Source organism: Lepidochelys olivacea, assembly GCF_965140295.1.
Source record: "Lepidochelys olivacea isolate rLepOli2 genome assembly, chromosome: 2".
NCBI classification, from domain to species: Eukaryota; Metazoa; Chordata; order Testudines; family Cheloniidae; genus Lepidochelys; species Lepidochelys olivacea.
Genome location: NC_140412.1, coordinates 248692965 through 248717409, shown reverse-complemented (window position 1 = coordinate 248717409; position 24445 = coordinate 248692965). Strand labels below are relative to the sequence as shown.

The 24445-nt window shown below is 41.1% G+C and overlaps 1 protein-coding gene across 6 annotated transcripts in view; it reads right to left on the bottom strand.

Moving 5' to 3' along the window:
• DIP2C (disco interacting protein 2 homolog C) overlaps positions 1 to 24445 on the bottom strand; it is a 485782-nt gene that overhangs the window by 122159 nt on the left and 339178 nt on the right. For 4 of the 6 annotated variants that reach the window (XM_084620447.1, XM_084620449.1, XM_084620451.1 and 1 more), the window contains 5 exons: positions 23984 to 24115; positions 22364 to 22483; positions 21094 to 21291; positions 10113 to 10204; positions 5351 to 5461 (listed from right to left, as the gene is read on the bottom strand). In XM_084620447.1, the coding sequence (XP_084476573.1) occupies positions 5351 to 5461; positions 10113 to 10204; positions 21094 to 21291; positions 22364 to 22483; positions 23984 to 24115 (653 nt within the window). The remainder of the gene's footprint in view (positions 1 to 5350; positions 5462 to 10112; positions 10205 to 21093; positions 21292 to 22363; positions 22484 to 23983; positions 24116 to 24445) is intronic. The other 2 variants (XM_084620448.1, XM_084620450.1) reach the window with 2 other exon arrangements.

The following is a 24445-nucleotide window of genomic DNA, read 5'->3' as shown; positions in this document are numbered from 1 at the left end:
TAAATCTTAGGTGCTGTGGGAGGATGGTGGGGGGATGGGAGTGCTCTGGTGGTCGCTGCTGCTCCTGGTGGTGAGGGCGGCCCAGGGCCCTGCTGCCACCGCTGCTCTGGGCAGGGGTGCCATAGCTGCTTCCAGACCGCTGCTCCGGGGCAGTGCCCGGGATCAGTTGCTTGGGGCTGCCAGAGCAGCAGCCAGTGTTGCTGACCCCAGGACTGCCCCAACTGCTCGGGTGGCCTTTGGGTCAGCCGCACCAGCAGCTGCAGCTGCGGAAGTCCTGGAAAGTCATGGAATCCGTTACTTCTGTGACCTCCGTGAAAGACTCGCAGCTTTACATATGAGTAACTCATACAAAAATATACATGTATATTGGTGTTTGCCCTCTACATAGGGATAATTCTTGTCTATGGCACCTACAGACAGTTAGTGGAAGGAAAAATAAGATGAAAATCTTCTAACTAAAACTTGTCTGCTTAGTTCATTGTCATACTAAACTCACAACCCCAGACTATTGCTCCTGCAAGGAGTTTTTGTTGTTTTTTTTACTTCAAGGGATCCTGCATTTCCAGTTTCCTAATCATGGATTCTTCTACTCAAAAGTTTAAAAGGAATATTTTAAAAGAAAGTTTAAAAAAAAATACAGAATATGTCAGAGTATACTAAGGCTAAATGCAAGCTAATGGCTGCACGGAATTTCAGTCCATTGCATCCTAGAGGATCATTTGATCGACAGCTGTCCCAAGACACTAAGCCACCTTACAAATGATTCTGGGTATCCTGGAAATACAAGGCAGGATAGAATAAGTGGGAGAGGAGTAGGAAGGGATGGGTATTTGCCTAACATTTATCCACAAAAGATTTCTAGCAAAATTTATTATACAACAATAATCATGCTGTGAAGAACGGAAAATTCTCAGCAAGAACAAATTTGTTGCCAGATAAAACCTAATACTATAAATACTAATTTAATACATACGTGCTGTATAGTATTGTGTGTAGATTAACACAGCTGCCAGACACATCCTACTCACCCATTGTTCACCTACAGTGTAGCTGCTGTTTTTAGTTGGGTCACATCTTCCTTTGAACATGTAGACTACAAAATGCACACTGCCACTGTTAACTGAAGCACGCACAGAAGAGACCAAATAATGAGGAAGCATAAAAGAACAGCCTAGCCTATTGTATGATGACACATATATGACACATCCTTCAGCTGGTGCCAGAAGCAAAGCCGCTACTGTTTGACCAAGTAGAGGTTTTCCTTCTGGGACTGTTCACAAAGCGTGATTTTTATTTCATTGCTTCCACCCTAGTTCCTGTGCTATATAAACAAAGGTAGAAATATCTGCAGTCATACATGCTGTGAGAATGTGCAGTATCATTTATCAGGTACAGATCATTCAGTCTGATTTTTTAGAGTTATACCCCACCTCCTCAAATACTGTTGTAGTAATTCAATATTTCTGAAGAAACACACACACACACACACACACAGGGCTCAGCCAAATTAAAGTAAGGAATTATTTTGACATGGTGTATTTACTTGGACAAATAGATTTTACAGTCTATAGAGAAGAATGTGGCAGTAGACATCTTAAAATAAATCCAATTCAGTAGATTTATGTTTTATTAACACTTAACCGTGACTCTTGGCAAGTAAAATACAGGGAGCAACAAAATAGGACTTTTTCCCCCCTGGAAATTATGTTGATCAAATATGTTTCTTCCTCTACCATGAAAGTAAATTTTACTATGGGAATTTGCTGAAGGCTCTTACAATTTAAATAATCTAGCTGTCCTGTTTATATTACCACACGTAAAATCTCAATTTCAGGGACCAAAAAGGCAAACAATACACCAAGTTATACATTTTATGTCACACGACTTAATGTAATCCTAAAAGGTTCCTGTTTGGTATTAAACCAATGCAAATTCACAGATTGTGCTTCCACAGAAGCCATTATAAAAATATATTTTCAAAACTCATAGCCCTTATCCTTTCCTCTCAAGAACAGTTTTACAGATAAAGTGATCCACAAATTTGTTTGTGAAAATAAATAAGTCAGAATAAGGACCAAGTCATCTTTCCTTAAGTCCACTGTAAAAATGATGGAGCAGCCACAAACCTTCATCTTTTTCTACATAATAGTCACACACACACTTAAAAAAACAACAACATTTAGGTTGCAAAGTCAAGCACTCAGAAGTTAGGAAATGACAGAATTAAGGTTGCCTGTGAAATCTTAATTTGTCCCCCTTGTGAATATGCATTATGAGACAGCCTTTATTTACATGTTCACATACTCTTTTTCATAGGACCCTGCCTCATTCAGTGCACAGGATGGACTGTGCTCAGTTAGAGGTATTAATCCAATATTTTGTTTTATCCTCATTGCTCAATGTGTGGCCCTACTCCCAGTTTACTGCACATTATTCAAACCCTGCTCTGCAAACAAAATTATTAATTTCCTCATGGGCTTTTCTATAGCACAGAGCACCACAGCATCTGAGTGCTTCACAAAACCTCTGTGCCATGAGGGGATAGCACTACACCCATTTTACAGAACTTTGGGAATTGAGGCACAGAAAGATTAAAGTCAAAAGTACCTACTAATTTTGGGAGTCCAATATGGGAAGCCTAGGACCTGATTTTTCAGAGAACTTTAGCATTTTATATGTTGAAGATTCTGCTCCCATTGATTTCAGTGGCAACTGTGAGTAGTCACCTGTTCTGCAAATCAGATCCCAAGGTATCAGGCTGCAATCTGGCATTTTCTGAGTCTTGAATGCTTGACTTTGCAACCGTAATAATGTTCTTTTAATATTGTGAGTTTTTTTAAAATAAGAAATTACACATAAAAAACAAACTGAAAAAAAAAAAGAATTTCTATCATGTGCCACCATATTGACACCTACGTAGTTCATAAAGGAGTTGGAACCTTTAGAGACATCATGAAGACCTCTGCCAATTGGGCTAATGGAGTAACTGATAGCAATAGTAGGTTATCTTCTATGTGGACCACCATCAATGGGGGATGACAAGCTTTACCAGTGGGTTTCACAGATATTTTCTGATTGCAGAGGAATGGTGATTGACACTCAGGGATCTTGGGGTCCATTCCAGGCTCTGGAGGGAGTATGCTCGAGTGGGCACAGACTCTTCTGTCCATTTTCCTGAAGTCTGACTCCTTTTGCCTCATCCTCTTACTTATCCTTTTCCCGACTTTTTCTTACCCCTGGCTCTTCATCCCAGTACCACTCTTGATTCCTTAGGCTTCTCATCCCAGTCTCCTTGCCAGCCAGTTGTACTCTCCTCCAGGCTTGCTGTCCTAGTCCCAAGCTCTCCCACTCCACACCAATGCCAGTTTCTCTCTGTCCTGCTCTCAGTCATAATTTCCCTCCCCACCTGCCAGTAACAATTTCATCAGACTCTTTGTCACAATATAGTCCTTTCCCTCCTTCCCCCTCCAGCTTTTCTCCCCTCTGCATTCGTATTAGATGGCTTCCTTCTCCACACTGCATGGGTTCCAGCTGTGAGGGGAAAGGTAATTGACAGCACAGGAGATACTGGCTCCCTGCTGTCAGTTCCAAGGCCTGGTTCCATCCTGACAAGTTAGGAACAGCCATTATGGGGCAAGTCCTGTTGGGACCCCCATAGCTCTGGGCTGGAGCATGTTCAGTTACTTTGTGGGGATGGTGCCTCTACAGTCCAGGCAGCATCAGGAGCTGTGAGAGGGTTGAACATGCTCAGCGCAGACAGAATCTTCAGAGATTTTAGCTGTTAATTCTAGCAAGTCTCTACTGAACGTGTGTGAACTGTGATTTTTTTTCAGGGAACATACAGAACTTGGCCGAATTTGGGCAGATTTTTACAGGGATAACGATCACAGACAAAGGCCACCTCCCACTACCCCCCTACCAAATTTCATGTTTTTGCTCCAAAACATTGAGGCACTGGAGCATTTCAAAGAAAAGTCTCAAAGATTTTTTTTACAAGTATTTTTCCCTAGCCTCATTCCTGGAAGTGGCTGAATAGTTCTGTTAATGAAGATTACATTCCCTCTTTTGAAAGATCTATTTAGCTTGGTCTGCTTTGTTGTTTAAAGGAACTGGTGAACCTTTCCATATGGACAGCCCTGATGACAGATGGTTTCAACAAAGATACAGCCTGAGCAGTCCTAGCATAAGCTTCCCTACACTACCCACCAATGGTGCCTTGAGTCCCCAGGATGCCGGCACCACCTCAAGCAGGGAATGGACAGTTGAGTCTTTGTGTCCATTCTGTTCTACGCCTTTTTGCTAAGATTGTAATACCTGTGCACTAGGAACATGACAGCCAATTTAATGGAACCAACATCATATGATAAATTCTTAGTGTTAGCAACACTGAGAGTTGATCAAGAACAAATGCTCTAAGGCTTGATCTACACAAGTGAAACGTAGCACAATTGTTGAGACTGGTTCAATTCCAACAACATGAGACGCCCTAGCATGGATAAGACAATGGCTGACACTAACACTTTAAGTACTGTCTTGATTAGACCTGCTCTAAAACCTGGTTAGCTAACACAGTGCCTAAAGAAATCATGGCAGATATATTAGGGTTTCCAGGCTTGCTAACTTTGGTGGAACTAATTGTCACTGGGGGCTGCCACAGCTCCCCAGCTCCAATCATTTGCTGCCACACCCAGTATCAGTCAATGAGGTTTATTTTTATAACAAAAATTAACAAACAAACAGAGCTTGGTCTTCAATACTTGGCCTCAGGCTTCAGGGCCTATCCTCCCAGGGGTCTCTGGTGCTCTAGTTGCTTGGAACTTCCTCCCCTGTGCCAGGTCTCCTCCCCTCTTGGAGCTGCAGCTGCAGGGTTGCTTCCTGGAGCACTTGGCCCCTTTGCTCCAGGGACCCTCCACAGGAGTTAGCTCCACTCCAGCGTGGCTTTGCTCCCAGGGATCAGCCTGTCTCAGTCCTTCCTCTTCCCAGCTGTTTATTACCAGCCCTTTATAGGCCCAGGTGTAGCCCAACCCTCTTTAATTAGCTGGGTGAGGTTCACCTGCTCCAGTCTAGGGGAGCAGGGCTCAGACACTCATAGAAACCAGTTACCCTGTGACACTAACTTTGTGCAAATTTTTCCTAGTGTAGACAAGGCCCATATTTTTTGCAATTAGAAGTAACTACTTTACTAAAATGGAGAAGCCATACATAACCTATAGTACAGTATTATCCTTTCTGTCCTTAGACGCAGAACCACTCACCACAAAAAAAATTTACACAAAGCTGTGCTCAGTGGTGATTCATTCAGATATTAAACTTTCAAAATGCACTGTGGAGGAGAAATGTAGTTCCTTACCTTTCTGGTAAGTGGCACTTCAATAGGGACAGGGACAACTTCCGCCAGTAGGCAGCCATAAAATGCTACCATAAAAGCAGCAGGATCATTGTTAGGAAAAACGAGTGCTACCTGAAACAGAGAGAGACATGTTAAAATTTACATTGTCAAAAATCTGTTACAGTATACTGTACATTAAAAACAGCTTCCACATTCCCTTTGAAAAGCTATTAATATTTAAAAACAGCTCTGATATAATGAACTTTACAGTGTTCCACCTAAACTTTTCCCGACTTATATGTAGGTACAACTTTTGAACATTTAAGAGCTGAATGATGAGTGAGAAGGAGTTTGTTCTCTCTTATACACGTTCCTTTTCGTGAGCATCTCCACTTAGGAACTTGCACTTACTTACACGCTGCATTTTAAATTGCCAGCAAGTTTCATCTGAGCAATGACGTGATTGAGGTTCAACTTTGGAGCAAATACGATTAATGTAATTTTAAATAGAAAGTTTTACATCCTAAAAACATTAAATTAGGCTACTGAAAACAGAAATGGGTTTATGCCCATCCAGAGTAACCAAACATAGCGTACCATTGTGCCAACTATTCTCAGCCTTCTGTTTTGTCCGCCTGCAACAACTAAAGCCTCCTGCAACTTTGATGAAGAGGTTTCACCTATGCTCTATAAGGCCAATGCAGGAACAATAAATACTACGATGAAGGTAGCAGCCTGAAATTCCTACCCTACTCAGGTTTCAGAGTTGCAGCCGTGTTAGTCAGTAACCACAAAAAGAACAGGAGTATTTGTGGCACCTCAGTCTCTACATTTGTTAGTCTCTAAGGTGCCACAAAGTACTCCTGTTCTTTCTACCCTACTCAGATTCCTCAAACTAAGCAAGTTTAGGGCCAAGGCTTACTGGAACAAGAGAACTTCAAGGAAAGATCAGATGCCATATGGAATCACCCGAATGCTCTTTTGTTTTGAGGCTACTTTATACTTTATACTAGACAATTACTGTTATAATTTATGAAACAAGTTTCATTAACCTAACATATTGCAAACATCACCTTTTCTTAGTTTATTTTGGACAGGAATTTTTTTCTATTAACTTACTTCATTATTTGTAGTCTTCCCCATGTTTTATTTTTCCCAACAACTAACAAACAGACTAGTCAATTTCATTTTGAAGTTCTTGTTCAGTGCAAGATGAACATTGCAGTAATAACTGCAGGGGAATGTTAGGACGCCCTTAATCTTTGGGGAAAAAATTACTTGATGCATTTCCATTGCTCTTGTGTTTTGAAAAAACAGTTGGCATATAGCTTCCACTTTCTTCTTCTTCCTCCTTTATGCCACTTTTTTTGGTGAGGACCAGATCTCCTTTTCCTCCACAAGAGGTTCCAGCTTCTCCCTAGTGTTCCCAGGCCAGCCAGGAGATATAATCCCTTCAGCATGTCCTGGGTTTGCCTCGGGGCCTTCACCCAGTGGTACGTGCCCGGTAGAGTTCCAACAGAAGCCTCCCAGAGGGCATCCTTATCAGGTGCCCGAACCACCTCAACTGGCTCCTCTTGATCTGGAGGAATAGCGGCTCTACTCTGAGGCCCTCCCAGCTCCTCACCTGTCTCGGAGAGTAAGCCCAGCCACTCTGCAAAGAAATCTCATTTGGTCCTCTTGTACCCACAATCTCATCCTTTCAGTCATTACCCAAAGTTCATGACAATAGGCGAGGATGGGGACATATAGCGACCTATAAACCGAGAGTTTTGTCCGACAACTCAGCACTCGCTTCACCACCATGGATTGGTACAGTGCCTGAATCACTGCTGCCGCTGCCCCAATCCACCAGGAGATTTCCTGCTCCTGCTTCCCATCACTTGTGAACAAGACCCCTAGATACTTGAACTCTTTCACTAATGGCAACCTGCTACCCTCATCAGGAGAGAGAAGTCCACTTTCTTCCGGGAGAGGACCATGGCCTCTGATTTGGAGGCGCTGATTCTCATTCGAGCTGCTTCACACTCAGCAGTAAAACTTTCGAGTGCGCGTTGGAGAGCACAAAGCTTACATTTTGGACAAAGTATTTTTATAGGCTCCTTTACAACCTATAAAATAGCCCCTGTCCTAAAGAACTGACAGTCTAAAGAGACAGCCTTCTCATGAAGGAGTGGAAGACAGATGCAACTCCTTTTTGTTAAGTAGTTTAGATGTAGGGTTTTGTGTTGTTTTATTCCAGTAAAGTGGTGCCCAGTCCCTGGGAGTAGGTCAGCTGGGACAGTTAGCAAATATGTCAGAATAGATTCTGGCTAGTATTTTTAAAGGCACTTAAGGGAGTTAGGGGCGTATTGGGCACTTAAGTGACTTAGGTGCTTTTGAATATCTCAGACACTAATCACTAACAAACCTGTAAAAATTAAAAAGGAGGAAAACAAAACATATGGAAGTGTATCTAGCCAGAGGGAAATATGTAGAGACAGTAGATATTTCATAGAACCATGCTTCATTTTTGTTCAACACAGACACGGGGTATGAGTAGCATGAGGTCAGACTTTAAGGAAAAGGCATTTCGGAGTATTCCATATCGTGTCCATAAGGAAACAGTTTCATTTTCATTTAGAAAAGATTGCCAATGTCCACCTGTATTTAATTTAGTGCTATAAAGCACTCCTCTATTGCCATATGATGCGAACTCCTATTTTCAAAGAAGTTAAAAAATCTTTTATGGCACTGCAATGGGGAAAGTGAACAGAATATCTGCTCAGAACATGAGGAGTACAGGAGCAACTCATCTTCAATTTGAAATTACTTTAAATTACAAAAGATGTTGGGTAAGATATTATACAATGCAAAGTATATGCCTTCACCACTCAGCTATAAACATCTAGCTTCACTGTAATCTACAGAGAGTTATTTTAGAATAAGAACTTCAATTGATTTGAACAAAGGGAAGATTTTACTTGTCTTACTCTTGCTAGAGTTTCAGCTTTAGGTCTGAATCACCAACAAATCCTTTTTAGGGTTAGGAAATCTTAGGGATCACTGTGCAGTAATTTACTACAAGGAGACAGGCAGTAAATACAAGATATACGGATACGGTGTATCTGAACATTCCTCCTTTCAAAGGATTCTTTGTGCAAGTAAATTTAATGAGAATCAACAATTTGTTTGTCCTACTGTTGCTTAGACTCTGTTGTAAATCAAAGAGAAAGAAAAGATTCTGTTGATTAGTACTGGCTAACTGCCACTGTAGAAAGAGATTTTGTTTAAACATCAGTTTAAAAAGATTCTTTAGTTTGCTTCTTTATGTTTTATTTCTAAAAGAAATTTAGGAAATATTTCTGAAAATTCTTTTATTTGGAAAACATTAACCATGCTCATTTTACAGAGGTTAAACAGTCCCTGCCCTAAGGAACATACTGCATACAACTATACATTTATTGCATACAGTACAAGGGGGAAAAGGTGTGAATTTGAGGCTCCTGAGGGTATGTTTACACAGCCACTAGACACCCACGGCTGGCCTGTCCTATTTCATTGCTGGGTCCACCTTGTAGGGTCCCAGAGCACAGGCTCCAGCCCAAGCCCAGAAGTCTACACAGCAATGAAACAACCCCACAGCCCAAGCCCTGTGAGCCTGAGTCAGCTGGCACGGACCAGCTGTGGGTGTCTAGTTGCTGTGTAGACATACCCTGAGGTAATTATACAGAGGTAAGTTCTGGAAGGCTTTATGGATAACGGTTTTTTGAGGATAGACTTGAATGAGTGAAGTTACTTAGTACACCAGAAAGGAAAGGACTTCCAAACTTTACATCTTCATAGAAGAATTAGTCTTCAGAACTCTGTGAGGAACTAGGGCTGATATTACTATCTTTCTTTTACAGAGGACAGAGACAGATGGGAACCACCATGTTTAACACTAAGTGTCAAAATACAGAAGCCCACTCTGCTCTCTTCCCAACCCCAAAGACAACACTGGAGGATCCTCTAAGTGACATGGACAGGTCAGCTTAGCTAATCATCCGTTCTCTCAAGCATTGAGCATGCTCAGCTATAATGGGCATTCAGTTCAGTTTCTGTCCCAACCACTTGGACAACTTGACAATTGGGCAGAGGTTGGGGACAGGAATGTTTGCTTGGGGTTGTTTATGTTTCAGGAAGTCAATACATATAAGCCTTGGCAGCTTCTCAGTTGTACAGGGGCAGAAGAGATTAAATGACTTGTCCAAATCTATGCCAAATAAGGCAGTGGCAGCATTAGATCATGGAAGTACTTAATCCCAGTCCCACATTCAAAACTCTGATTGTTGCTCAGGAAGCAAGCTCACACTTATAATGGTCTAAGAATTATATGTGTGTCCAGTTCTGCCAAAGGATGCTCACATTTTCATCTCATCTTAAGCAATGCCTCTTTTGCATCCACCATCTCAGCAGCCACAAAGTCATTATATTAAATACGTTTTACCAACATGACACCATGGTCTATTATCCTCCATGCTCTTTGTATGCAGAAATCTTTGCAAACAAGACCAGTTGTTCTTTCTTTCATCAAAAAAAATATATTTTTTTTCATGGGAAAGCTTATTGCTGATTTTGCAACAAACTCAAGTGAGTAGCAAAGCAGATATAAACCACCACACAAACGGCCAGTCCCTCTATGGATAAAAAGCAACAGATTTTCTCCACATTTGATTTTATCACTTATCTATGTGCCCTCCAAATCCACATTCACATCTTCTCAGAGTGTATTTAATGTCTGTTAATAAACCATTGAGATACTTACCCTGTCTCCAGGTCGCACCATTGGTTCTTGTTTCGTGCCTAATTTATGCAGTATATTGTAAGCAACCTTCATACTTCTGGTCCAAAGTTTGCCTAGTAATAAATAATTTGTAAAATCAACTTTTAAATTAATCTTCAAAATTTACTTGTAAAATGATAAAGGAAAAATGCATCTCTAGACCAAAGGGACTAAATAGCAGGAACATTTAGGGTAGGACTTTGCTACTGGGTGTACACATGAGGCTCCAACTGAACCCAAAGGGAATATTGTGGATACATTTAAACACAGATGTTTATTTGAACATTTATCTATCATATGAAGCATTATAATAAAAAAGGAAAATCTCAAGCTCTCTTTATATTTTAAGTTAATTTTTCCTTCAGTTCCTTTTCCTCTACCTGCCAAGATCTGAACTCTGGGTTCTATTCTACTGCCTGCAGCACTCAACTGTTTCAAGTGGCTGGGATAACATTTAGCCCAGGCAGAGACAGACGGCCGAATCATCATTAATTGATGTAGGGCAGACACGGAAAGCTGAACTCCCACCTGGCAGAACTATGCAGGGGTGGTCCCCTCCACCTCCCTCCAAAGGCATAACTAGGACCCATGTGGCACATAGCCCAACCCCTAGCCACGTGGGCTGAGGATGCAAAAGAACAATTCCAGAAAAATGCCAATCCCTCCCCAGGACAAAGAAACTCCCTGGAGGAGCTGGCACAGAAGCAGCAGGGACCCCTGGACACGGATGATGTATTAAGGTGCTTTCTACAATTTTTATTCTGTACAGTCTCTCCCCTGTGCTGACTAGCTGTTGCTCCAACGTTCTCCCACAGTGTCTTCACCTCAGCTTCAACTGCACTGCCATTTGTGCTCAGCCTCCTTCCCTCTCTCCTCCCCATTTCCCCCCCTCCCTTTGCCTTTCCATTAACTAAGCCCTCACAATCAAGACCCCACCCAAAGAATTGTTTAAAAACAAGTCATGGCCGTAACATGACATTTATAAACAAACATCGATGGTTTGCATATTGTATCCCTTTCCCCCACTCTTCGTCTGTCTTGTCTAGTTAGACTATGTATGCTCTTCAGAACAGGGACTTTATATTACTTATACAATAACTAGCATAATAGGGACTTGGTCCCAGTTGGCCTTTAGGCACCAACACAATAAAATTAATATTTAAAGAAGAGATTATCTTCAACATTTTAAAAATCCCAATTTCTGCTCCACTGGGAACTGAGCAGGTATATTTGGGCTTGTCTCATGTAGTTTACTAACAGGGTGTGATTTCTAAAGCGCACTAACATATTTCTCATTCACTGGTCCATGTAGACCCTGCTGGTACATACTAAAGGTTCTCTTGTGGTTTTTTACAGCATACCAGCAGGATCTACACAGACCAATTAATGCACAACATGTTAATGCACAAGAAATCCCACTGTATAGACAAGCTATTGTGTGCCTAGAGGATTTTTCCTTAAATACTAGAAATTGTCACCACAACAATAGAACTAGTTTCCAGCTCGCCACTTTTATTTTAAAGTGAACCTCTAACCTCAAGGTATTTCACTCAGAGCTATTTACAATGCTCAATAATTGTTTCAGAATTAAATTTGACAAGCAAGCATGATCAGACCTTAAAAGAAGTGAAGAGGAAAATAGGTAACCAACAGCTTTGATTTCTAAAAGGTTCCCTTATGGAACAAGTAGTGCAAATAGAGCGCGCTGGAGAAGGAAAAGGCAAACAGTTCAGAATTGCAAGAAAGAACCATCTTTACACAAAACACTTCCTAACTTGATATACACATAAAAACTGAATAAGTTTTATCCCTTGTTTGATGCCAATGAGAGTTAAGGGGACTCTGCACCTCACAGCGTCAGCCATTTTTTCAGTCCATGAAGCATTAATTCCACCACGAGTCTTAAGTTTGTGTTTATACCCATCCAGATGCACTTTACTGTATGTATTTGACTCCTTTAAACAATTTTAACTTTCACCTTTTTCTTTCTTTCTTTTTATGAATAAACCTTTAGATTTTAGATACTAAAGGATTAGCATCGGCGTGATTTTTGGGTAAGATCTAAGTTATATATTGACCTGGGTATGTGGCTGGTCCTTTGGGATCAGAAGAACCTATTATTTGAAGAGATTGGTTTTAAAGAACCACTCATCTCTAAGTCTAGTTTTTTTCGGTGGTAATACAAGGACTGGGATGTCTAAGGAAACTGTTTTTATGACTTCTTGTTAGCCAGTGTGGTGAAACAGAAGTTTACTTTTGTTGCCGGTTTGGTATATCCTATGGGGGATTAGCCATCAATCTTGGGGTCTATCTGCCCTATTTCTCAGCAGTTTGTCCTGAATTTGGCATTCTCAGTTGTGGCCCAAGAAGGCATGGTTACACCCTAATAATTTCTGTTGTCCTTCTCTGAACCTTTTCCAATTCTAAATATATCATTTTTGAGATGGGGCAAATAGAACTGCACACAGTATTCAAGATGTGGGCATGTGGGATTTATATAGTGGCCTTATGATCTTTTCTGTCTTACTATCTATGACTTTCCTAATGTTTCCTGACATTCTGTTAGCTTTTTTGACTGCTGCTGTACACTGAGCAGATGTTTTCAGAGAACTATCCACAATAACTCCAAGATCTCTTTCTTGAGTAGTAACAGCTAATTTAGAACCCATCATTTTGTATGTACACTTGGGATTATGTTTTCCAAGTTGCATTACTTTGCCTTTATCAACTTTGAATTTCATCTGCCATTTTGTGGCGCAGTCACCCCATTTTGTGAGAGCCCTTTGTAGTTCTTTGCAGACTGCTTTGGACTTAACTACCTTGAGTAATTGTGTATTGTCTGCAAATTTTGCCATCTCACTATTTACCCCTTTTTCCAGATCATTTATGAATATGTTGAACAGCCTCTGGGGGACACGACTATTTACCTCTCTCCTTTCTGAAAACTGACCATTTATTCCTACCCTTTGTTTCTGGTCTTTTAACCAGTTGCTGATCAATGAGAGGACCTTACCTCTAATTCCATGACAGCTTACTTTGCTTAAGAGCCTTTGGTGAGGGACTTTGTGAAAGGCTTTCTGAAAGTCCAAGCACACTATAGCCACTGGATCACACTTGTCCACATGTTTGTTGGCCCTCCTCAAAGAATTCTGATGTAAGTTATCATAGATCCACTGATCTCTTTGGAGCTATCATGATTTACACTACCTGAGTATCTATCCCCATTTGTCCTTGGCTATGCTTGTATCTAAACCTCAGGACTTGATTGGCTATATCCCCTGTCAGTAATTTTTAATAGATCTTCTTGTTTAGCTTTCTTAGAGAAGAGCGGCTAGTTGTAAGGGCTTCAAACAATAATTTCTTTAGTCCTGTTACATGTTTTAGGGTGGGCGGTAGATTTCCCTTTTCAAAGGAGACGTTGACAATCTTTTATGGTCTCAGTGTTCTCTATTCTCAAAACCCAGAAAGGATGGGTTCAGTCACCGGTGATGTTCTCAACTGCCATTAATGTTTCTATGATTTCCTCTTTCATGAATGTGCTGAGTTCCTGGGAGGTGTTTCTGGGCTAACTCTCTGCTTATTGTTTCTGGCAACTCATGAAATCATCCCTGATGCAGTGTGTGAAATACAATCATTTTCTGCACTTTGGGAGATGCAGGGCTTTTGTATTACTGTGATAGTAACCTTCTGTTCCCCGCCAGCCAGAAGCCCTCACATTCTCTACTCATCCTCTCACTGACCTACTTTTATCCTTTATTTTTAAGTCACTGAAAGTAAACTCATTTAGTTCTCAAATCAATCCTACACCAGTCACCAACTGTTATCCCTATTAAGGAGTGCCTACTGTCTTCATTGTCCATGTTAGGGTTCTCTGCTCGCATTCACCCATTCAAGTGGCTAACCCCCCTAACATTGCTGCAAACAATTATCTTGTTTCCTCACCACAGAAATGGCAAGCTCTGTGTGGCTCAAAAGCTGTCTGTTTCACCAACAGATGCTGGTCCAACAAAAGGTATTAAAACATCCACCTTGCCTCTCTAACATCTTGGGACCAGCATAGCTGCAACACTGCAAAATACTGTCTATAGTTTCCTAGACCTTCTTTAGCTCTCTTAAATCTATGGGTTGATGGGAAATTAGCTTCTCCGATCCGTCAGTGACTGACTTGTTTCCAACACATTTTTAAGCAACTACTAAAGAAGTTTTAGTCTTCTGAAGAATAGTCTTCTCTTTCACCACTTTCTTCACCAGCTTGGAATCTGGGCCTGAGCACTTTTGCCAGACTTTCAAATTCTGAAACCAGGTCTCCCTGACGTGTTCTCCAAACATATGTGAACTACCAGATTGTTCCCCAGGCACACCAAGTATTTTCAAGCGTGTGGTATGATGGCCATGTCTCTGGAGTCAACTCATAATTTGCCTGCACGTACATGAACAACCTGGTTAAGAGAAAGAGAAACACGTCCTTTCGCTGTCTAGCGGCAGCGCAGAAAGGTGTGACAAAGCTTTATTTCAGTGTGAGGCTATTTACTAGCAGCAATTTTCCCAGGGGGTGTTAGACTTTGGGTTGAGTAATGTACCAGCTGCCCTCGCGCCAGTGGCAACAGGACTTAGCTACACTTTTAATAGATCTTTTCTCATCTCAAAATACATTCATGCCAAATGCAGGGGGCCCTACTAACACCTCTCACACCACTGAAATGTAACAAGCCCCGAGTGAGTTGATACTCAGGCACATCTGATTGAGCAAAACATTCCTAGGGTAAAGGAAGTCACAAGGTCTTAAATATAATATAAAAGATGAGTTGACAAAATTACACACACACTTACTTGACGTGGTTCTGAGGTAAATACTTTGGGCTTTTCTCCCTCCCTTCCCAATTTCTAATGTAAATGTACATTTGTGTTGAATGTAAAGAAGGTTATAAAAGAAAAGCTTGCAGAGAGAAGTACTTTGAGACAAAACAAACCACAATCAGTTTTCTTATTATGAACAGTATGCTGCTCATAACCACACAGCATCAACTCAGCATAAGCAAGCCAGTGGTTTCTTACCAATCTTCACGTACAGCAATTCTGAGACTGCCAAAGTTAACTGCAAATAATTTCGCCAGACATTCTTTCAGTATCACAATATGACACTTCTTGTAAGTTAACTAGAAATTAAATATTTGTTAAATCTGAGGTAGGTTCATGACTTGAGCAGCTAAATGGTAAGAGCAAACATTTTCCTAATTTGCCAAGAAATGGCTGTTGTTCTGTTATTTCTCCACCAACAGACCTATTTTATGTCCACCGTGTGCACTGAGCAAGTCAGGGGCTTGTGGAAAACACAGCATATGATCATGTAATTAAAGATTATATGATAGTGCAGATGCACAAGAGGGCAGAATGAATGGTTGCAAGTGTTCCATCTGGCATTATTTTACCTTTGAGTGCTTGACTTTGCAACCTAAATCGTGTTCTTTCAAAGTTTTTTGTGCTTGTAATTTCCTAGGTTTTTTTATGGGAGAAAAAAGGTAGAACCAATATTTTGCTACATACAACTGTAACAATGCTCAAATCCATGCACCATAATGGTTTAAATACTGAAACTTAACCACCATAGCCCAGGTTTCTGCTGCTTGAGCAAGATACATTAGCTGGCAGCAGGAGACGGTAGTTATCTCATTGAAGATGATGCACTGCTGGTACTACTTTTTGGGTCCGGGGAAGGAAGACTAACCCAGTTATCGCTCTCCTCCCTGGGAGTGGAGAGCTCCTGGCCATGACCCCTAGGAGAGAGGGCATGGGTTGCTGGGACCAGGTGCTGGTCCAGGATATTTGGGGCAGCTTGACCTGGCTCTTTCCCATCAGCTCCCCTGCTATTACTGTTCTGGCAGCTCCCAGGCATTTCCAGCACCGTGTGTGCTGTTTCTGCGTTGGCAGCAGTATGGGCCCAGACTTAAAATGTTCACGTATTCAGTCATTTTGGCATGTTCCTATAATTTTCCTGAGCAATGCAAGTGACAAAAGGGAAAAGGCGATTTTCAAAAGTTTCTCAGAGCAAAACCTAAAAAGACAAAGAACAGCACTTTTCTAACCAGAAGGTTTTCTCTTCCCAGCTCCCAACAAATTTCAGAGGCCTACAGCAAACAAACAATGAAGTTAGAGCTTCTCAGAAACTGGGTTGCAAAAATCTTTTATAATGAAAGTATTAGGCAGCCTAAATATATGGTGCATTCAGCTCTACCCATAAATTATTTTGTACTGGTTTTGTTGTACTTACGATGTTTGGTTTTTTTTAAAGATACAGACAAAACGCCTAGAACACTTGCTAATCCCAAACTTATTTTCAATGTTTTCATTTTTGCCTCTACCTATTCCAATAAATTATTCTTGGAATAATCCTTATACTGTAAAGAGAAATGACTACAGTATATGTATTCTATTGTTTTTATACCATGTTACCATTTTTCTTCTATTTTAGATGAAAGCACCAATATTAAGCACATTAATTCATTCCAACAACACCACACGTAAAATATGGGTTTTGACTGCTTGATCAAACCTTGCATGAGCAAGAAATTGTCTTTTGTCCCCAAAGCACATATTAAAATTTTCAAATCAAATCCCAAACTCCTCTAGAACCCTATAAATCTTATCATTCTCTTACATTCCAGGTATTTTCCATTTATATCAATTCTGTGGTTTTACTTATGCCCATATAGGGACTGTGTAGTAACAAGCCAACTAAGAGGTTCTTTTCATAACTAAGATCCCAATGGCATAAGGTACTTTTTAAGTAAAGAAATTCCATTTAATAAATAGGGACAAAGTCTTTAACAATATGGAAAAAAGGGCAAGCAGTATATTAAATATATACTGTTAAGTTGGGAGGTGTGAAGAACATTGAGAGCTGAGCAATGATGCAAATTACATGAGAAATAAGGTCCGGACACATGAGAATCAACCTGGAAAAAAAGAAGCTAGTATTATACAGTACATCTAGGGGGAAATAATGCTGCATGTTAAATGAAAGAGAGAAACTTGCAAGGTAATGGTGAGAGAAGATCTAAGAGATGTAGTGGATTGGATGAGAGCTTGCAGTGTAATAAATGGTGTGAGAGGAAAGGCAAAAGAAATTTCAGACTACATATGAAAGAAGCATCCCTTCTTAGACTAAGGAAGTGATAGTTTTCTATATGGCATAGGTGAATTCTTATCTACGGAGGTCTTCACTTAAGCACTTTTTAATTGCACCATGATACAGTAGTTATCTTTGCCACTGTAACAGCAGTTTCCCCTCAAACTTATACTTCTGAGGAAATTCTGTGCAAAAAAAAATTTCTGCACACATTTTAAAATTTTGCAAAACTCTGCAAATTTTATTTGTCAATAAATAAATGTGGAGGCTCCAGCATAGTAGTGGGGAGCACTAGCTACCTGTTGCACAGAGGTGGGGGATCACCCTGCATTCTCTCCCCCACCCCGACCCCCGAGACACGGACTTGGCAGTGAGGCTACACCCAACCCTGACACAGCACAAGGACCAGCCCTGCCCCAGAAACCCGGGGAGTCCTGTCCCTCCATACCAGGCACATCAGGTGTGGGCAGGCAGACAGCCTCGCAGGATCCAAGTGTAGGGGGGCTTAATGTTGGGGGATCCAGGTGTAAATAAGATTCTGGGTGGAGCAATCTGGGTGTGTGCAGCTCAGTGGGGGATCAGGGTGCAGGGGGATCTGGATGCACAGGGCCTCGTTGGGGGGTTCTGGGTGTAGGGGCAATGAAATTCTCCAAGGGGGGGGGTCCAGGTGAAGGTGGTTGAGGTTCAGCTGTGCGGGAGCGGAGATCTTGGTGTGTGGAGCTCAGCAGGGGGGTCTGGGTGCTGGGAAAGTGGGGCTTGGTGAGGTGGGGGTCCAGGTGCGGGTTCTCATTGGGACGGAGGTTTGAGTGTGGGGGGCTCAGTGGGGAATGGTCTGGATGCAGGGGTGGGGATCCGGGTGCAAGGGGGGGGTTCAGGTGCGAGAGGGGTGGGACTTGGCGAGGGGTCTGGGGGCAGAGGGCTGCAGATTCAGGGAATGAGACTCTTCTGCGGGCAGGGGATCTGGATGCACAGGGGTTGGGCATCCAGACCCCTTGGGGGAGCAGGAAGCTGAGGGGGAGGAGTGCGGAGATTCCTGCAACCAGGGGAGGTTTCTGGGAGTGGGTCTGACTCAGCCCTGGCCCCAGCTGCTCCTTGCAGGGGAAGAGAAAGTCCCATCTTTCTGCACCCCCAGCCCAGACAGGTAGGAGCTGCTGGCTGGAGCATCCCCAGACCCGCCTCTCCCTCCCTCCCCCGGTGATTTACCTCTCCACAGTCTGCTCTGGGTGCCTGAAACATTGCAAAGTGGCACAGAATTCCTCCAGGAGTAATATTTAGAACTGGAAATACTGTGGTGATGTTAAATACTGTGAATTTTTTTCAGGTGGTAGGCGATTACTGCCACTGAATAGGATGCTGGGACCTTCATTGCCAGAAAGGTGTTGACGATTAGGAGGAAACCACAAATCCTCCCTGCCCCCCACCCCAACATTTAAGGGGCTGAAAGGATTGATCCTTGAGGAAAGATTAAATTAGATGCATAGCTTGGCCTATTGACAACAAGACAAGGAGGGAGAAGTGTGGCAAGTTAAAGAACTAAAGCCCACCAGCATTTGAAGAGTGACTACCAACAAGTTAACTCACTTATTTAGGGTGTTCCAAAGGGGTATAACTGAATACTGGGAACAGCCAGGTGAAAATAAAATACAGACAGAATATCAGTTAAGAGTTAAGGAGATAATGAGATTGTGGAATAGCTTCCCAAGGGAAATAGTGGAAACTCCAGCTACACAGGATCAGATGCTCAAGTGCACTCAGTGGGATTCACTCTACAGAGCAGATGAGGTTTTAAAGCTTTAGTACCATACTGCTTCCCTACAGGGAGAAACAAGATGATACAATGAGGGTTTCTTTCTCTCTCTCTCTTCCCCCCCTCCCCCCACATTTTATGGGCTCAATCCTGACAAGAGATTAATGCAGTGTTTCACAAAAGTGGGAAGGCAAAGGCAGAGGATGCCAAAGCAGGAACATTTGGTCCTTTGGAGAACTTTCTACAGGTTTGAGTGATTGGCTGTTGGTCCTATGCCTCCCCTTTCCTTTCCCAATCAGTGTCTTTACCTCAGCATCACTCTACTTACCCCCTTCTCCACCTCCCTACCCCCTCACGTTCCTTCCCCCTCAATGACCCCTCTCCTTCCCCTTCAGCTTCTTCCCTCTTTAGAAAAGCCACTAACAAAGATAAATGTAAAGGAAACAGTGAAAATGATCTTCAAAAGCATTGCCAAATGCACAGACTGGAGGGGAAAATGTATTTACCTTCAGTCTTTCAGTTTCAGATATCTTAGGAGTTGAACAATACCAGGAGAAAAATTTTCTGGACTGATTTAAGTTTACCATTTCAAGCAAAGATAGCCACTATTCTTTCTGCTAAAAGGACGCCCCTTTTGAATATCTCAGACCCCATATTATTTGCATAGTTACAGACTGGTGCATACTCAACTCTAACTATGGTATATTTAGAAATCTATGATTATTCCCTGGAAGTTAAAAGCGAAATAAGCGTAATAATTTTGTAGATGGAGTCACATATACTATTGAAGAGTGCAGGAAAGTAGAGCTTTGTAAGGGTTAAGTCAAGTCTCTTCCTAGAAATTCTCACAGTTCCCTTAAATATGTATCACGACAGAACCCCAGGATTAGGTGTTAAATAAGTTAAACTGCTTCCCTACCTATATAGCACACTACTGTACTATCAAATTCTCTCTTTAGTATTAGAAACATGCTTACTTCGCCCCTATGGATAGGCTCCCCTATCCTGCAATAGCTGAATTCCCAATACTGACTAATTCCTCTTCTTGCTCAGTTTATTTGGGGCATTCGGTACAAAATACCACTATTGCTATTTTGTTAACACATATTTTCAGATCTTTAAACTAATATTTTTTTTCTCATTAGCAAGCAAACCTCCTCAAAAAGATCAGGACCACTGATCAATGGTGAATCACAGGTTTGCTTCCTAAATTTAATTAATCTGGGGGAAAGGTTTGAGACATGGTAATCTGAACTTCAATTCTTAAAGTACTTTTGTTTTACCAGCCCTCCTCTCCACTCTTGCAAACATAATGTTTTCAGTCTAGGAGCAGATTCGCTTTGCAGTAAGTCAAGGTTGTTTCTTAATCGGATGGAAGGATCAACGCTGAGCAACATGGCACTCTCCAAATACAATGTGTGAAAAGTATTGTCTCAATGGCATTCCAAGCCCCTGCTAGACTGGGGACCTAAAGATCAGGAAAAGTAAACCCTGGTTTGCTCCAGGCAAATGAAGAATGCCAACAATCAACTTTGTTTTAGTAACGTTTGAAAAGCACTATCCCTTTGAGCACCCCATGAAAATCCCATATTTAGATGGGAGTCATTTAAGAGAGACACCCTTATGTGAATCTATCTTTTCTGGCACTTATCTGTTGCAACAGATAGGCATAATTAGCACAGTTCATAGTGCAGTAGATACTGGGAATCTACTTCAAGCTACTTGGGTGAGTGTTTGATGTCAAAGCCAGTGCAACACCGGAGGACTATGGAATTACTCTGGATTTACACCTTGAACAAAGTCTGGCTTAATATGCATGACCATTTAAAAAATTATTTTATTTTCTAATACCAGACACATGGCTGGCATAAACTCTGTCTCCCTCCTTCCCCTTACTAGTATATTAGATTGTGTATTTTTTGCAACAAATTCATACTCCCATTTCTTAACCAAGCAAAATTTATTAAATAAATATGAGAGCACTACCAGTAGAAATGTTTTGCCATAGTCAAATTTGCAGCATAACTATTGTAAGAATCTTTTTTCTCTTAAAAATGTAGCATAAAGGCGCTTAAAAAAAGAGTGCTTACCATAAGTGAGAATGTACAGTGGTTTTCCATTAGTGTCCATAGTGGTTAGGCAAGGAGCTTTTGGCGAAATGGTCCCCCATCGCTGCAATGCTGCTTCCAGAGAAGGTGGCCAATTTGTAACCACACCCAATTGTTCTCCACGCATAGCCAACATCTGAGCTCCCTCTGGCTTTGGTTGGTTTGGATCTGGCTGTTGAACTTATTTGAAAACAACAAAACAAAAACAACAGTTACTATATAAATTCTATGCCTTGTTTATGCCCATGTAACCAAGAGAATAAGTTACCTTTGTAAAATAGCCTGAAAATAAAATGTTAGTACATGTGGAAACTACTGTGCCCAGTTTCATAAACCCCAAGTACTGTGCCTATATGAATAAGATGTGGAGAAGTTTAGTGAGTTAACTCTTAACTTTCCTACAATTGAGATGAAGCAATTAATAAATGGATCTATGGAAAGCATCATCCAAAATCCTTATGTAATTTCTTTTTCCGATATTTGTACTGTAAGCATAAGCAGCATGCATAAGTAAGTTTGTTCTTAAAGGAAAGACAAATTCTAGAGCTATTCAAAAGTCACATCAAGGTAACTTTTTCCTTTAAGAAGAGATGGAAAATTTTAATTTTTCCTTGATTAAAAAAATATAGTAGCAAGGTGGAACTATTGGTAAATTGGTAAATGGTACACTGATTTAAGTTATATTGTATTGTACTGCTTTGCTACATGCTTTTATTAAAATAATGTGACTTGCCACAGTATGGCAAGACATCATGGTCAGCAAGCTTGTTTTTTTTAAAAACAATCGCGTAGTTGTTATTTACTTTATTATTGTCTCTACTGCATTTCCAGATATCATTTTTGATTATTTTGTTAACAGATATGTAACATGTGCATCTCCCTTCACTCCTCCTCCTCCATAGACTGGGTCTTTCCAACTGACCCAGATACGTGAGAGGAAAAGACATAGCACACAGTAAATACTCTGAGAACAGAGTTTTTTCCTCCACTCTCTTTCATACACAAAGTGACCTCATTCTAAGCAGAGGTTCACTCTAATTAGTACTACAAGTTGGGCAAACAAGGTGGAACTTTGATTTTACTCAGTGCATCCAAGTTCACTATAAGCAGGTCCCACTGCATTACTGCTCTCTCAACGGTAGTCAACCAGCTAGGATGTGCCTACTAGAAAGCAGCAGTCCAAGACAAATAAGGAAACATTTTATCCAGTGTTAATTAGATTCCAAAACCTTTTGAAAAACAGTCATTTTACCTTCTAACAATTCCTCAAAGTCATCTACAAAGAACTCTCGTAATGGTGGTCGTTTGGGTCGTTTTAGGGTATTGACCAGCTGTTGAATCTTTGCTGACACTCTGCTGCTCACTGGTACTCCTGCAGAATAGGGATCAATGGAGATATCAGTAGACCGCTAAGCTGCACGCCACCAGATGTCAGGTGGGGGGGAGGGGAGAAAAAGGCTAGAACTGCAATGCCACCACAGCGACAGTTTCATGCCGTACTGTGACTCAGCAGAATGTATTCAACATTAAGACATTTAGATCATGGTTTCAAAATGAACAGTGAAGTCTGGTTTAAAAAACAAACACAGAAACCCAAAACAAACAACACAGCAGTTTCAGAAAGTGAGTTAGTTAGCGTTAGGGGGGAAATGGCACGCGGGCTTTGGGGGAGAGGAGCACAGTGAAGAAACAGTCCCTGGCAATAATCTTTTTCAAAAAGCTTAAAGCAGTCTTTGAGGTGACTTTGGTGATGGCTAGTGAGGAGATAGAAATCCAAGCACAGGCTTCTCTCTCAGCCACTAGGGTCACACCAAAGCTGCATGACTAGAGCGCTTTCATCACACTGCAACTGAGACTACAGATTCAGTCAGCAAGGGAAGCCGGTCACAGGTTTTTATCTTGTCATTCATTTTGGGCTGCTTCTCACACAGTAGCAGATTTCTGTCCTGGGCCCTATCCTTCCCCAGCCTGTAGCTGTTCACATTGTCACGTTACTTCATTGTAATGGACACTGTCATCCTGGAATAACCCTATAGTGAATTCCATTGGCCAGTAGATAAGGATGTTTTAATAGCAATCTCCAGAAGTTACCATATGTGTTTATACAGCACCTAGCCAAACAGGATTCTGATTGGGGCCCTTGGGCACCTACTGTGTATTCCTATAAAGTACTTTCCTCCTTACTCATGCTTGATAGAGCACGTCACATGATATCTGCTCCCGAGTTCAAGCCTCTAACAGCATTGCAGAAATACCACCTTCCTGTCTTTTCTCCCAAGCTAGCAACATTTTTACCGCATTAGAGCAGTGGTTGTTTCTATAGTTGAAGACAAGTGTACATAAGATACTGTAGGTCTTAAAAGTCCCATCTTGGTTGCAATTTTATTTAATCTGTTTTAGAAAAGAGGAGCAATAAATATGGAAGGTTTTACAAATAACTGTTTTTCAAAAAAAAATATTCAGAAAACAAAAACTTTGCCCAAACGTCACCTTAAGATGTAGCCCTATTGATATACATCATATACTCTGTCATTTGAAAACAGAAGAGCTTCATACAATACCTAGTTTAGTTTTAGTTACACATCATTATTAAGTGAAATATAAAGAGATTGGCTGTTTTATTTGATTGAAATTTGGCAAATACCAGTTTTTTCTATAGGGAATCTGCTCCACTAATTAAGAAACATTTATTCATGCTGAGTATTGGCTTCACATATGCCAGTTTATTTTAAGACTCAAAGATGCTGTAACTTTGCTTGTACGTGCTCTTCAGTGAAATGTGGCCAAAAGAAACAAAAAGCAGATGTGTACAGTAAATCACAAAAAAGGGGTAAGTTACAATGTTAAAGAAAACAATTGCTTTGTGACATACCATCACCAGTTTCCATAAGTTCAGCATTGCCATATTTTGGTGCCACCCTTGCTGTGGATCCTTGTGGTCTTTCTACTTGTATTGAGTGTTCTGAGGTGTAAGTAGTAACATCTGGAGGGGCAGAATGATTTTCTGTGAAAAATAAGTTAGAAGGTTTAACCAGGTTCCTCTAGATTTGAAATGAGGGAGAGAAGGGAGTGGGGGAGAAAAAGAGAGATTCCACTAAGGTTCTTCTTACATAAGACCTGAAAAGCTGTTAAAATTAATCTATTCACAAGTTGTAAACACAGTTATATCCAACATGGTTTTAATATTTGAAATTTTCACGGACAAAAAAGGAGTTGTGTATTTAAAGGCATGAGAGCCACATAATACAGATTTTACTCATAAAGGTTTTTTTACTCCTCTCCTCTCCTTTCCCCTCCCCACCCCCACCTTTAATTTTATATTAGTTTAATTTCC